Raw genomic sequence first — 16,168 nt, 5'->3', positions numbered from 1 at the left:
GTAACTGTGCGCCCGATATAAAACATTATTTATATTAATAATATAGAACTGAGAATCAGCACGCGATTATACTTTTTAAGTAGAGTTCGTTTGGTAAACAGTAAACACCTATTTAATTTTCATCTGATCTAAATTTTGTTTTTGAGTTCAATTACTTTGAAATTTTTGATTTTTATCATAAACTTTAATTTACTGATAACCTTCGCGATAAACTAAAGAAAACTTTTCGAATTATTAATGAATTTACAAACTTTCTATTAATATATTTCTTGAAGCCCGTTCTTTTTTTTGACATCAAAATACTGGATAGTCCACGCAACATGTGCATCTCAATACCAAAATATGGGAGAATATCAAATTCTAAGTAAAAAAGTGTTGATTTGTATTGGCCCGAAACCTAACAACTAACGAGTAATTTCATTTTATTTCTTGAACATTTCCACTGTTCTACAAAAATCTGTTAAGGCTGAATCTCCAATTTGATATTACACGAAGGAAATTTTCAAGAAATAAAATGAAATTCTCGTATACACGCATACATATACAGCCATTCAAGAAATTGCAGGATCCTCAGGTTGAGTACGACTGTTAAATATAGCTATAAGCGAAATCCAAACACCGTGGCTCGGATCCAAAATTTCTATTCGTAACCTTTAGTGAAATTACAAAAGACGACATTCAAAAGACAAGTTTTAGTGGTCTGTGGGACTAATAACAATGCTGCAAGAGGATGACAGAAAGGTAAAAGCATTGAACATTGTCGTGTCTCCACCATTTTATCCTTAAACATTAGTCGAAACCATCGATATTCCAAATCTTGTTCGTTGGTCAGTTTCGGTATTTCCCAAATTTATATTAAATACTGACAAGGTTAGGATTAATCGAGTTTCTAGTGTCATAAAATTCATTTTTTCCCACATTTTGAGGTTATTTACTGTTTCATGTACAATATTGCACGCCTCTACGAAGAATTTCTCGTTCGAAACGATTAGCGTCCGTCATTGTTTCCTTGAAGTATCTTACCGCAACCTTTAGTTTGGTAAAATGGACGATTATATAATTATTGAACACAGTTCCTTGCTAAAATCCTCGCGTTGAGTATTATATATACAGTGAATTAAATTAATATTTGGATACTAAAAATTTTTACTTTATCACACTGTAATTTTATTTATGATTATAAATATAAATATTTTTTTTATATATTACATTAATATACAGTATCTAGTTAACAAAAGTATAAAAATTATTTGCGTATGTCGTAGTATTTGCTGTAGTATGTGTTCTAAATAAAAGTTCAAATTAATTGTAGGACACTTAAAAAAATCGATTTTTCCACTAAATTCTAAACTAATTTAATACATTGTACGGTGTCCTTTTTGTTATATAACCTTTCTTAAACGTTGAGGCATGTTACACATTATTTTTTTCAAATAATCTGTCTATATTGTTCCATTCTTATTTTAGTCTTTGTTTTAAATGTTCCTTTCATACATTTTCAATAGGGTTTAGGTCTGGGGACTGGGGAGGTGTTTGCAATAATTTCAGATAATTATACAGTAAATATTCTTGTACAATTCATGCTCTTATCGCAGAACATTATATCATTCTACCATGTACTTTTGTTTTTTTAAAATAAACTCTTTAGCAAAATATAATCTCTTCTTCCTATTCTTTTCATTTACATATGGTTTTTTCCTTGCAACTTTTCCATTATAACCAGTTTCTTTTAATAAATTTCATATTGTTTGAGGAGTTACTTTCTTTCCACTCTCTTTCCACTCTCTTTCAAGAGTTCACTAATCAATTGCAGTGCATTTAACGTAGGAACCTTCTTCATTTTTCTAATAATTTTACACCTATCCTGCATGTTTAACTTTCTAGGTTGACCTTTTTGCAGTATAAATTGTATGTGATCTTCGCATTTATATCTATTAACAATGTCACTGACTGTATTTGTAGACGATTTTTCTTTTGTGTTGTGAAAAATCATAATTTATACAATTAATTGTGGTGTATTTATTAATTAGATACTTTATGTTGATATAATATATTTTTTGTTCATATAATTTCCATCCTTATGTAATTATTTCTCTTAGTGACTATTAGTATAAATAATACATAATATTTACCAAAATAAAATTATTCATTCAAAAGTTATAGTAAGATTTTCTTATTATTTCTTCACTCTACGAATAGTTTTGTTCGCTACTGTATATAATAATCTTAAAATAGACAGTTATGTGTAACTATCGCGATATTCTGCAATCGATTCTACTTAATACTGCGATAGAATTAAATATTCTTCAAATTGTATATAATGCATAATAGTTTTAATACATTAAAACATTAAAACTATTATTCTATATAATTCGACGAATTTTTATAAGTTCCCCTTTTATAACCTTATTTTACCGACTATAGTGTTTCAAGATCCTTTCGAGCCTACGTTTTCCATTATCGATAATTTATATTGCCATCACTTTTAATTTAAGTTTCAATAGTATACGGTAGAATTTTGTACATTATATTAATTATTCGTCGTTATCGCCAAGGTTATTTAAGTTTTATCGATGCTATAAGTTCCGTGAATTCGAATGTTTCCATTGTACTTTAAATTGGTACGAAATATTTTCTGTTGAAACGTGTTATAAATATTATTCAGTTGTTTGTGATTCTGCTTTTATAAACTTATCTTACGATTTTATAGAGTTCAAAGATTCGTTTGAGCCTCCATTCTCTATTATCGATTATTTCTATCGTTATCACTGTGGTATGGAATTGTATTACGAAATATAGACTATCAACTTTTTCTGTTACTTAGTTTCTACGTTGAAAGAGTAAACATTGTACGGAAAATTACCACCGGATTACATTTTAATATCATTTTACAATCTTTATTATTTTAAGTTCGTTTTCAATTTAAATATTACATCGTATAATTCACAATTATTGAGGACAATATAAAAAATTTGTTAAACTGAAAATTAGTTTCGTATTGAAAGATTGTACTGAATTTCTATTGTATCGATGAAGCAAGAATAAGAATAATAGGAAGGTATTTGTTTAACGAAATTTATTTTCGTTGTTTCTACAACAGAAAATGGCACGTTCCAAAGCCGCGAACGTGATAAATGAATATTTTTCCTCATAGTACGTTTATTAATTTATTGCGTAAGATTAGACGAACGCGTAACCTGCGGTTACGATTCGTTTGTCCGTCCAAGCTGAGAAGCTTACGTTGCAAGCACTAGTATGACGTACATATGTTTCTATCTATTGTTCGCGTAACGTTTAGGTTAAAGATGAGAGATAGGAGGAAATAATTAGAAAACGACAACAGTGAATCAAGATGGCGGTATTATATAAAGCATTTAACTCGATCGCACTAGTAAGACTAGAAAAGAATTTTAGTATAACATATTTAATGATTATTGAAATAACCAGTTTTATTGACTTGCAATTTTATTTAGAACCTTAATATGGAATTCTTTTTCTGATCGTGTTTGGTAGGGTATTTAATTTTGTGTCCCAAAATATTTTTAGATGCCCAAATATGGCAAACTTGCGGGGTATCCAAGTATCATAAATTTTCTTTGAAAAGACGTTGATTTGGGGCACCCAAGATTTCCGAAATCACAAAAGTTTTGAGTATCAGTAAGTTTGGAATGTTCGGATCTGAATATATTGGGTACTTGAAACTTTGTAATATTTCGGGACTCTGAGCTCACAATTCATCGCAACGCATCGAACATACCAACCTTGTGGAAAGTTTGTGAAAACTATAGTGTTACAATCGGGTATAATTTGTTGAAAATAATACAAGAAATAAGTCTATACGGGCTATAGTGACGCAGAATGTTCTTCCGAAATGCCTCAGTGGCCGATTGGTACCAAATTTTTGTTGGGCGAGGGAAGGGGGAGATAAGGATTTTAAATTAAAAATTTTAGTTTCAAGTATTCAATAGTTTCCGAGATTTTCAGAAAAATCTTTCACTCTACACAATTGAATTCTATTTGTACGTACACGTTTTCAACAGTGTATGTGTGAAACATAGACTTCACTAACACGATTGTTTTTTTCTGCAGTATGGTATTTTATGTCATATTTTACTCTGCAATATTTTAATCCAACCGAAATGAAAAATAGCCAAACCTAACCTAATATCTCGAAAACTATTAACTTCCAGAAGCTAAAATTTTATATTTAGAATGCACAGCCCCTTTCCCTCATCCTCAATTATTTTCATTTCCATCGGAGAGGTATGCCGTTCGGAAGTACAGTCTATACTACGCTAGTCGAAATGCATAATTGTTGAAATCGGTTAAGTTGGTACTTCAGATTCACGCCGTTTTAACAGTTGATATTTGGCCGTCGCGATGACAGTCGTTGTGAAAATCTCAGAAACTGTTAAATACCCGAAGCTAAGATTTGTAATTTCAAATCCGTACTACCTCTTCCCCTCCCCCTCCCTCTCCTTCGAATCTCATGTCGAATCAGCCACCAAAGTTTTTCGGAAATACAGTCATGATGCACGCCAAATTTTAGGTTAACCCAAGTAGATTTTATGATATTTTGGTAAAACCAGTTGAAAACGTTATGAGAAAATCGCATTAAAAGTTTATTATTTTCCTGGCTTAATCGTCAGTCTATGTGGGGAAATCAAATCCGTACTACCTCTCCTCCTCCCTCTCCTTCAAATCTCATGTCGAATCAGCCACTGGAGTTTTTTGAAAGTACGTCATGATGCACGCCAAATTTTAGGTTAGCTCAAGTAGATTTTATGATATTTTGATAAAACTAGTTGAAAACTTTATGAGAAAATCGCATTAAAAGTTTATTATTTTCCTGGCTTAATCGTCAGTCTATGTGGGGAAATCAAATCCGTACTACCTCTCCTCCTCCCTCTCCTTCAAATCTCATGTCGAATCAGCCACTGGAGTTTTTTGAAAGTACGTCATGATGCACGCCAAATTTTAGGTTAGCTCAAGTAGATTTTATGATATTTTGATAAAACTAGTTGAAAACTTTATGAGAAAATCGCATTAAAAGTTTATTATTTTCCTGGCTTGATCGTCAGTCTATGTGGGAAAGAAACTATTCTTTAAGAAACAGTAAAGAAAACTTGATAACGTATATATTTGAAAGACTCGTATTCACAGAGGAAGACTACCGACACTGATTGTCGAACAGTAATTATCAGCTTGGGCTCCGTGAGCCGTCCAATAAGACGCCGAAACGGTTCGTCGAGAAACAGAGCACGATAAGAAATTCTAATGTCGATGCTGCGCGTGACCTCGTCGAACACAGTCGGAGACGCTTCACGAATCGTCCGATAATAATTGGAGACCGCGATCACGGAGTTGCAGAGTCACGTTGCCTGGCTGCGTTATGATAAAAAGTCGCGTCCCGAAGGTCGGTCTGATAAATACGAAAAATATCGGTATTATTCTACACATATTTAAGGCGATTCGTTTCGATAGTGCTGCGCTGATAGCGGTTTCTGTTCCGAAGTCGTCGCTGATTTGTGTGACAATATAGTCGAGCGTTGTCGTGTCACGTGCCCACGTCGTGTTGTGTTTATTCGCCGTTCTGTTGCAACCGTTTTGATCGGAGAATCTTTGAACGAACGAGTCTCGCGCGCTCTCGGGAAGTGCTCGCCGAAAGTGAATAGGCATAACTTTTGTATCGTAAGTGACTGGTGTCCGGTTTTTAGAGCAAAAATACAGAACGATCAGTTGTACAAGCGTCGTGAATATTTTCGTGTCCGAAGAATAGACGTTTTCGAGATTTTCAATTTTATAGACGAAAATAAATTTTTTAATAAAATTATAGGGAAAATAAATTTTAATAAAACCGATTTTCATACACGTTTCTGATTCTTGTATTTTTTTTTTCTTCTAACTAGTTTCTATATTTGGCTTATATCCAAACATAAATTCGGTAGGTGATATTTTGCTTTATTCGATAATTGCCCGATTAAGACTCGTAGGGGTTTCGATTAGAATACAGTAGAATTTCGATTATCTGGCATAATCGGACTGTGGCAATGCCGGATAATCAGACATATCGAATTCATATACCTACATACGAAGAAGAATATAATTTAAAATACAACCGTGGGTAATGTACAATAGCGATTTACAATATGAATAAAAAGTAAAATATATAGGTGAATGTATAACATGTATAAAATATATATTATAATATAAATCTATAAGTATGTACATAGACGCGTATACATTTCCTTATCTAAACATTATTGACAATGATGCAGTGAAACAGAGAGTACTTCACGACAGCTTTTTAAACAATATCCATACGTCGGTTTGCTTCATTATTTTTTACCTTTCGTTAAATAATTAATTTCAAAAAATATGCAGGTTTATTATTTTCGTAATGTTATAATATATATTACACTCTGTAAACGTGATAAATAGTATATTGAATGCATTGTCAGTGTCATGTCAAAAGGTGTTAGTTGTATTATTTTTATCTTGGCCACTGTTCATTTTTTCTAACACCTGCTGATGTATTGTGCTTTGGATCATTGTATTCTCATTCGCTTCTTCTACAACTGGTTCATTTTTAATTTTTTCAATTCATTCAACGATTTGATGCGTGAAATATAATCCGTAAGACTTATCGGATAATCGAAACTGTACTGTATTTGATTCTTGTTGTTCTTCTTCTTATTATTATTAATGACAGCCCAAGCCAATCTAGCGTATATGTTCCTGCAAATATTACGAAAAAATATACCACATATATAAACATTACAGTGTTTCGTGTTACAATTACATACAAATCGAAAAAATTTTAGTCTTCTTTAGTATTCATATAAATACAATTTAAAGAAATCGATGATAATAATGATGATAACACTAACAGCTTAGTTGTTTTGTTATAAGTTTTATTATTTTAAACGACTAAGTGTATAATGTTTCATTATTTATATTGAGTACTTGATCTAGATTCGGCTGTACTTCCGAAAAACTCCAGCGGTTGATCGACGTGAAATTTGGAGGAGTGGGGAGGGAGAGAGGTACAAATTTGAAATTAAAAATTTTAGCTTTGGGAATTTAATAGTTTCCGAAATAGATTAGGTTTGGTTATTTTTCATTTAGAAGAGATCACTCATCGCTACACATATTTAGGTTAGATTAGAATAGTATATCGCAAAGTAATAAGACGGAAATCAAGAGTATCAATTTCTTGATTGAAGTTTCGTTAAAAAGTTATTAAAAAATTAAATTAAAAAATTTCAAATAGTTTTGGAAAAATTATTTTTGGTTGCGGGGATCAATTACGATCATTTTTGGTGAATAGACATACCCCCGAAATCCTACGCACTTTTGAGAAAAAAATTCTTTACCGAAAATATACTGTGTAGCCAGAAATGTTTCCTCGAAATTTCATGCGTATGTTTAAAAAATTATAATTTCTGGACGGATTGAAGGTTTTTAATGATTCAAAATTCAAACAGTGCTTATTAATGGAGTTCTAGAGCACCAGAATAATGGGCCGAAAAAATACATTGAATGTAAGGTCCATTCGTATACCTCGCCTGTGGTGAGAACTACTGTCATGTGCACGCAGCTGTTCGCAGATTGTCGTTCTACAGGTGGAACTTTAAACGTTAATAACTTTTTAACGAAGTCTCAATCAACAAATTAGTATTCTTGATTTTTGTCTTATTTTGGTCTCTAGAATCTCCTATTAAAATTTTGCCCAGGTGTGGCCGAACACCCTGTATATGTAAAAATTATAAAATTAATTATTAAATGTCCGGATACGTGTTTTTTTATTTTCTTTTTAGAGTCGCTGACTTGTGAAACGGTGAAGATACGTAATCACAAGCGCAATGAATGTAATTCAAATAAGTAGCATTTAAGATTCTTTGTCATTTCTCTTTTATACATAATTAAGCATCTTGATTAAAACGACTGTTCTCTTATAAAACTACAGTTAAATGCCGCATGCTTGTGTAACATAATAATACATATAATAACCATGACCAACATATTTTTATTCACCTAACAGCGTAAAGGAAAGACCAGAGTTATTATTACAATAATCGAATCATAAGTATGAAATAAAATTACTTTTTATGTTTCATAAGCGTCGTAAAATGTAGTGGTGCAGATGATTCGATAAATTTTGTTTAATATTCAGGTGTCAGTAGCTGATTCAATATTTTCAATTACCATAATGCCACTACCACCAATGTGGATTATGGTATCGCCATAATAGGGAACGTACATAACCTATAATTCGACTTATTTAATCTGAGATTTTCATTAAACATTCATGTAAGTGCCTATCTATAAAAGTACAAACAAAAGAATGTCTTAATTAACGAAAGTTACGTAAATCGTATTAATTTCTAAGCAATTATTGTGTAAAAAGTAATTAATCCTCGACTGGTTTCGAAAACACTGACTGACTGTTTCTTTTTGTTAGTCAACAACTTTGATAAAACTAAAAAAAAAACATTGCATGCTCTGTATCATCGTTCATATTAATCATGACCAGCATTTTCTATTCACTTAGAGTGTTATATTTATAAATGTGTCCGCTTGCATCATCATGATGTAATCGAGTATGTTCAATGACATCTACTATGTACAATGACAGTTACTGGAATTAATATATACTATTATTCGAAACACTTATTTTAGTTAGATTTTTATTTTATTATTTACTTTAGTACAATCTATCAAATAATGGCATTCAGTACTTATTTTAACAGTTTGTGAATCTAAAGTACCAACTCAACTGATTTCAGTGATTATAAATTTCGACTAATGTAGTAGATTGTACTTCCGAATGGCACACCTCTCTGATCGACATACAATTTATAGGGAACGAGGGAAAGCAGGTTTGTATTCTAAATACAAAATTTTAGCTCCGGAAATTTAATAGTTTCCGAGATATTAGGTTAGGTTTGGTTACTTTTCACTTCGAAAAAATCACTCGTCACTACACATATTTAGATTGCATTAGGATTAGTATATTGCAGAGTAAAATTTGACATAAAAACCCATTTTTTGTGGTACACTTTATAGCACAATTTATTCAAGGAATGGTAACGATGGTGTTATTATTATAAATGATTAACTCAATCATTTTTGATCACCGAAATTAAAATGTAATGCAGCTTGACAAAAAGACTGAGTAAATTATAAGTGGGACGCTCTATAGAGGTTGAAAAAATAAAAAAAAATTAACTCCCATTTTTACAAATGATATCTTTCTTGTTTTTACAATTATAAGTGGATGACTCGATATCAGAAAACGATAAGTAGAAATTGTAGATATAATGTTGAAAAATACAAGTGTCATGTGTTTGATATTTCCCGGAACAAAACAAAATAACCGTTATTGTAATGTTTTTAAAATAGTTGTAACGCGATCGATTTATTAATTATTCAATGCAAAAAAAGATATTGTAAAGGGATATTTCTTTGTACAACTGGTCGCCTAATTGTTTTTTGCTCGATTAAAAAAGTTTTTTGTCCGTTGGACGCGTTTTAAGAAAGGAAACGATTTGAATCATGCACGGTTTCTCGAAATTGGATGCTGGCGATGGAGAAGTGAAATTATCCGGAAAAAGGAAAGGTATTTATCGTTTAGCTATTTTATTGGGTCGTTCGTGAACGAATCCACAGGCACGTGGTCATCAACGCAGTCCCTCAGATGCGCAGGCATTTCGTGAGAGGACCAAACGCGATGCCCTGATCGAGCTTCAAAGGGAATTGGATAGACTAGAGTCGACAGCGACTGCGGATGCAAAAGACGAAGTTCAACGACATTTTGCTGGCTTTACACACCTCTTCAAAAGATTTCTTGAAAACGACGGGCCGTCGCTAGAATGGGAACGTATACAAAAACTTCCAGACGACGCGGTAATGTTTACCATTTTTTTTACCAATCTTTAACATTTTACTCTAGTTAGAGCTGAATGAAATGTAGGGGTATATACGTCATTCGATTCGTCTAATTCAGTACATTATTAATATGCATTTCATTATTTGCGGAAATTCGTTATTTTTGTTTAAACTTGTCGGAAAGTTGCAATAAAGAAGTAAGGTTAAGTATATTTTGATAGGTTCAAACAGCCAATCGACCATTATTTGTCCTATAAAATAAGACCATTGCAAAACAGTATTTATATTTAATTTTAGTTATATAATAATACGACATTGCTCGTAATTGTATGTATGTTAAAAAGCATCTATAGCTGAGTTAGGTCTGGGTTAGGTTAGAAGACCGGGGCAATATTTTGTACTGTTGCTGCACATACTGTCTACCTGGCCTACTCCTGCATAGTATGTGCATAAAAAAAATGACTTTTATGCATACATGTTTAACAAATTAGCATTTGACTACCTGACATTTATAATTTACACCATGAACACAGTAACGACAGTCATTTGTTTCTATCTGTGACCCTGTTAAGATATACTTAACCTTACGTTTTTACTGCAACTTTACGACAAGTTTAAACAAAAATAACAAATTTCCGCAAATAATGAAATGCATATGAATAATGTACTGAATTAGACGAATCAAATGACGTATAACTCACCTCGATCGGTGAATGATCCGTTTCCTAGGAATGTTCCAATTTAGATAAACGTTAACTTTAGTGGCTTTGCCCTAAATCTGTTTATTCTTTTCGGATTTTTCACAAAAGACTAATTTTTCTAATTTTTATAAAGAAATATAATTGGGGTCTGCAAAGGGTTGCCCATGTCTTCTGTTCATATCAGAACGACCGATAGGCGAGCATATACATATAACGGGTGGGCAAAAAATTCAATTTAACCAATTTCAATAATATACTAGTCTAACCTAACTTATATATGCATGTACAATATAAAATATAGCTAAATCTAATCTGATCACTAAAACTAATTAATTAATTTGATCAATACTCCTACAATTAGTGACTAAGTTAGATTTTGCTATATTTTATATGGTCTATACATATTATGCATCTATGTTTCTTTTCGATACTGAAATATAATCTTTTTTAAAGAAAACAAAAGAATAAACAGATTTCGGGCAAAACTATTAAAACAATCATTTACCGAAACTTAAAAAAAAAATATTTTATGCTCAGTTTAAACCGTGAAATAAAACTCTTTAGGCTTCAAATAAAATAATATTTCGAAAAATCGTCGATCTTCTTTATTATTATCTACTATTTTCTTATTTTCAGATAAAAGATTACAATTCATTGCCAATACCGGAAGGAGAAGAAATCAGACGCCTTTTAAATAAATTAGTGGTTATTAAATTAAATGGCGGACTTGGGACTAGCATGGGATGCCATGGACCGAAGTCTGTAATTGCAGTTCGTAATGGACTCACGTTTCTTGATCTCACAGTTCAGCAAATTGAGGTAAAGCACGCGCGTGCGCGCGTGTGTGTGTGCAATCGTACATACACACATATACAGGGGTTTTCACCTAAACCTGGCCACCTAAATATCTCCATTGATCTTCATAATACAAGAAATATTTCATACACAGTTTTAATCCAATTAAAAGACCAATACGTTGCAAAACAAACAACATTTTTTAAGCTTTTAAGGTCATCAATATTTTTTACACAGAAATACATATTTTGTTTTGTTAGATCGTGTATCTGAAAAACGCATCCAGATATGTATATGATAATAACCTTGGAAATGACCATTGACTCTGAAAATTTAAATGGAACGTAATATTTTTGTCTATCTAATTTCCAAACTTTAGAGACGATCTTGCGAAAAAGGGGGTTTGCAACGTATTGGTCTCTTCGTACCATTCAAATTAGTTGTAAAATATTTTTTATATTATTATCAGTGCAAATATATAAATGCTGGGAAAAATTTTAATGGAAGATTCTAGAGGCCAAAATAAAACGAAAATTAAGAATACCAATTTGTTGATCGAGGCTTCGTTAAAAAGTTATTAACGTTTAATGTTCCGCCTGTAGGACGGCAATCTGCGAACAGCTGCGTACGCGTGATAGTGGTTCTCACTCAGAAAACTGTGAGGCTGTCAATACGTCACTAAGTAGAGTTTCTTATGCTGAGTGAGAACCACTGTCGTACGCACGCAGCTGTATGCAGGTTGCCCATCTACAGGCGGAAATTTAAACGTTAATAACTTTTTAACGAAGCGTCGATCAATAAATTGGTATTCTTCATTTTGGTCTTATTTTGGCCTCTAGAATCTTCCATTAAAATTTTTCCCAGGGGTGGCCGAACACCCTGTATACATATTATATATAATTTCTCTTTACGACTAGTATTTAAATAAAACATACGCTGCAAACGTCCCATTGATTTTGATGAATTCTTTCAACACGGACGACGATACCCAACGAATAATCAGAAAATACAAAGGTATCGACGTCGATATTCAAACGTTTAATCAAAGTTGCCATCCTCGTATCAACAGAGATTCTTTGCTTCCAATCGCCAAACACTGCGATGTTCCCAACGACATTGAAGCGTAAGATTAACTGCAATTTATTTCTGCATCTTTGACCCTCGAATAGCGGACTTCCGGATCTATTTCGATCCGAATTTACACATTATTATTTTACATTCTAGTACGAGGCTTTTGATCGCGTTATCGTATTTTTAAATTCTTTATTTATTAATCTCGTTAATTTAACGAGCTTAATTAGAGTCAATGTTATTATGATTTATTTATTAAAAACCAGAACTTGACGACTCTGAAATGGACCGGGAGTCTGCCGAGTTAATATAAAATTCTACGCGTAATCCATTTATCAATTATTGTGCCTAGGTGGTATCCTCCAGGTCATGGAGATTTTTACGAAAGTTTCCGGAATTCAGGTTTACTGGACAAGCTTCTAAAACAAGTATATTTTATCATCTAAAGTATTAATAAAAATAGCCATTTACATTATTATTATTATTATTAATTTGTAATAAATGTTATGTTTATAAATTGTAGGGTCGCGAGTATTGTTTCATTTCAAACATCGATAACTTGGGCGCAACTGTAGATTTCAAAATTTTGAAGTTGTTATTAGACAAACGTGATTGTGCCCCTCCTCTTGAGTTCCTAATGGAAGTTACTGACAAAACAAGAGCAGATGTTAAGGTAAGAGAACTGTTTTCATTTTTCAGAACAGTACTTAATTTACAACTTTTATACATGAATAAAATTTTATGGATTGCTATAGGGAGGAACGTTAATTCAATACGAAAATAAGCTTCGACTTCTGGAAATTGCTCAAGTTCCAAAAGACCACGTAGATGACTTCAAGTCTGTAAAGACATTCAAGTTCTTCAATACAAATAATTTGTGGATAAAACTCAGCGGTATGTGTTTGAGTCGATTAATTTTATAATTTCAAGAGGGGGGTACATGAACCCGATATTTCCGGTTCCAGTACGTTTCTTTTATTCGGATCCGGGACACGAGAGTTTTATTCAGGTTCTAAATAGATTATGACACTCGGCTATTTGACAATTCCAAAAGTTTGTAATAGTTGGATACCCGAAAATTTCGAATTTTACACTCATTGTTCCAGATTTGTAAATCTTTCTATTTCGATAATTATCCGTTTCTAATCGTAAAGTTTCTCGACTGTTCTTTCAGATTTATAAGTTTTCCTATTTCAAAATTATCGTTTCATAGTCGTAACGTTTCTTAATTATTCTTTCAGCCGTCGAAAGACTACTTGAATCAAATTCCTTGAATATGGAAATAATCGTTAATAACAAGACTTTTTCCAATGGTTTGAACATTATTCAATTGGAAACGGCCGTGGGGGCGGCAATGAAATTGTTCGAAGGATGTATTGGTAAGAAAAATGCACTTCGTGTACTTGGCATACTTTGTAGAGTTTTTATTTAGAAGTAATGCTAAAACTGTATTGTAGGTATAAACGTGCCACGTAGCAGATTTTTGCCAGTAAAAAAGACTTCAGATTTAATGCTTGTTATGAGTAATTTGTATACTCTGCGTAATGGTTTCTTATCGATGAGCCCACAACGTATGTTCCCCACAACGCCTCTCATAAAATTAGGCGATAATCATTTTTCAAAGGTTATTATTTTAATCGTTTGCTCTTTTAATTTTCCAAGTCGATTAACTCCACAAAAGGAAAAAGAAAGAAATTGATAAAAGAATACAAATTTCCTCTTAAGGTTTTAGATACTTTAAAAATTTCAATTTCTTTTTGTTAATTTATGTTATTGAATATAATTATTCAGGAAATTTATATTATGTAATAAAAGTTATGTGTCAATCGTGTACTTTGATATTAAAATTTTATAAAGATTAAAAAAGTGGAGTTAATCACTGTGGCTTGTAAACGGCTTTTATATAAATAATTTTCGTTTTAGGTCAAAGAGTTTTTGACCAGATTTCCTACGATACCGGACCTTTTGGAATTAGATCACTTGACAGTGTCCGGTGACGTAACTTTTGGAAAAGAAGTGACACTTAAAGGAACTGTCATTATTATCGCCAATCACGGAGAGCGCATTGATCTTCCGTCCGGCACAATTTTAGAAAATAAAATAGTTTCCGGTAATCTACGTATTTTGGATCATTGAATGGTCCATTGTAGGAAAGAATTTAATGTTTTTGGTCGTTATGAATTAATATAATTTACTATATGTATATATATATACATATTTTAATCATATATATATATATATATACATATATATTTCAAGTGTACAAGGAAAAAGAGAAAACTAAGTATAAATTAAAGGCATTAAATTAATATTAAATTTATTTAGTGAGATATAATATACGTTTATAAACGCGAAATAAATAAATCCTATTTTGATAGCGATGTACAAAAGATTGTATAGTTAAATGTATATTTGTTATTTCTATTCAGTTTTACGTGTATCTATCAAAGAGACACCTACCATGTAGTGGGACTTTGTAACACAGGAACTGAATTACTGACCTAGCGAAAAATTAGTTTCAGCACAAACGAGGTAGAGCCCCATTATCATTTTTGTGCCACTCGCAACGTTGTCAAGAGGTCATAGAAATGAATACAGGAAGAAATGAGATAGAAAATTAAATTTCAGGAATTCTTTTGTATTTTAACGGAATGAAAGCTGTATCGTCCAGAATTCGGCATCAATCAATCAATTTCATTGGGGTAATCAATTAACAAATGCAATTAAAAATTTAGTTATCAGAAGTAAGTTCTATTAGTCGATTAATGTAATTATACAGGTGTCTAACAAAATTGCTAGTAACTTGTCAATGAGGTGTACATCCTCACGAATTTGAACAGGCTTGAAACATGTATGTCGTTAAGGGTATTATTTTGAACAATTTATTCTCCAAAATAATGCTCTTAATAGCATATTTCAAGATTATTAAAATCCGTAAGGATGTATATTATAGGAGTACCGGGAACTGGGGGCACGAGGAACTCCTCATTTCACTCTAGCACACTATGCCTGATCGTGAATACGTGAGCTCGTAGAGTTTCAGAGAGTCGAGGAAGACAAACTGGCGCTTACCCTCTTTCTCGAATCGCCAAGGCTTTTTGTTTTTAAACCCTGTTAAAACTTCTACGACGACCTTTCGCGCGCGTTGTTTATGGGGGCAGTAGGAACGCTTTTGCACAACATTCACTGCCCCTACGTGTTGCGCTTTCAGCGCCCATCCTGAAGAGGTGAGTACAACATCCCCCACCCCTCCCTTCCGCCGATCTTTTCTGTTTCTATTTCTACTTGGTGATGAAACAAAATCACGCTACTGCTGTTTCGATTACTGCAATTTAAGAGCAACTTCGAACGAGTCGCAAGGCTCACCTTTATTTTGTTAGGGAGGCTAGACTCCACGAGCCCGTCACTATTAGTCAACCCTGTGTCTACGAGCAGAGATGCTAGACGAAGCCTCGGATGCACCGGGGGTATCTTTCACAGTATGCCAGATCACGCGTACGTGAACTTGTAGAGTTCGGAGAGTTGACAAAGGCAAACTGACCCTCTTTCTCAATTCTCCGAAGCTGCCCGAAGTAATTTCGGATCGTCTCGTGGGAGTCGAGAGAGAAAGGCTCACATTTGCCTTCTCGCTCTTGAACAACTGAAATCCGACCTCACGTCAACAGCATAGGATTTGGAATACCTAGTAAACAGTAGTACTTATATTGTAC

The 16,168-nt window shown here is 32.8% G+C and overlaps 1 protein-coding gene across 3 annotated transcripts; it reads left to right on the top strand.

The window, feature by feature from the left end:
- Positions 1-586: 586 nt before the first annotated feature.
- Positions 587-14,719, top strand: LOC122397580 (UTP--glucose-1-phosphate uridylyltransferase). 3 transcript variants are annotated; one of them, XM_043396834.1, is made up of 11 exons: positions 5,313-5,691; positions 9,544-9,622; positions 9,701-9,909; positions 11,229-11,411; positions 12,305-12,510; positions 12,811-12,886; positions 12,982-13,131; positions 13,214-13,352; positions 13,700-13,837; positions 13,916-14,082; positions 14,382-14,719. In XM_043396834.1, exons 2-11 carry the CDS (start codon positions 9,559-9,561, stop codon positions 14,592-14,594), a joined length of 1,545 nt encoding a protein of 514 aa, XP_043252769.1. In that variant the 5' UTR covers positions 5,313-5,691; positions 9,544-9,558; the 3' UTR covers positions 14,595-14,719. The 3 variants fall into 3 exon arrangements, with proteins under 3 accessions (XP_043252770.1, XP_043252769.1, XP_043252768.1); XM_043396833.1 differs by having other exon boundaries at positions 9,540-9,622; XM_043396835.1 differs by lacking the exons at positions 5,313-5,691; positions 9,544-9,622 and adding an exon at positions 587-741 and having other exon boundaries at positions 9,673-9,909.
- The last annotated feature ends 1,449 nt before the right edge of the window (positions 14,720-16,168 follow it).

The sequence above is a fragment of the Colletes gigas genome, unplaced genomic scaffold (assembly GCF_013123115.1).
Source record: "Colletes gigas isolate AHSC1104 unplaced genomic scaffold, ASM1312311v1 Colletes_gigas_Sc00009, whole genome shotgun sequence".
In the NCBI taxonomy this organism is placed as follows: Eukaryota; Metazoa; Arthropoda; class Insecta; order Hymenoptera; family Colletidae; genus Colletes; species Colletes gigas.
Note: the sequence above shows the minus strand (reverse complement) of the source record. Positions and strands in the feature narration are given on the sequence as shown.

Bases quoted from the DNA above. Each gene is read 5' to 3' on its own strand.
- LOC122397580 (XM_043396834.1), top strand. From the start codon at position 9,559: ATGCACGGTTTCTCGAAATTGGATGCTGGCGATGGAGAAGTGAAATTA. The intron at 9,623-9,700 runs GTATTTATCGTT...GCAGTCCCTCAG, and splicing joins ATTATCCGGAAAAAGGAAAG to ATGCGCAGGCATTTCGTGAG. The intron at 9,910-11,228 runs GTAATGTTTACC...TCTTATTTTCAG, and splicing joins AAAAACTTCCAGACGACGCG to ATAAAAGATTACAATTCATT.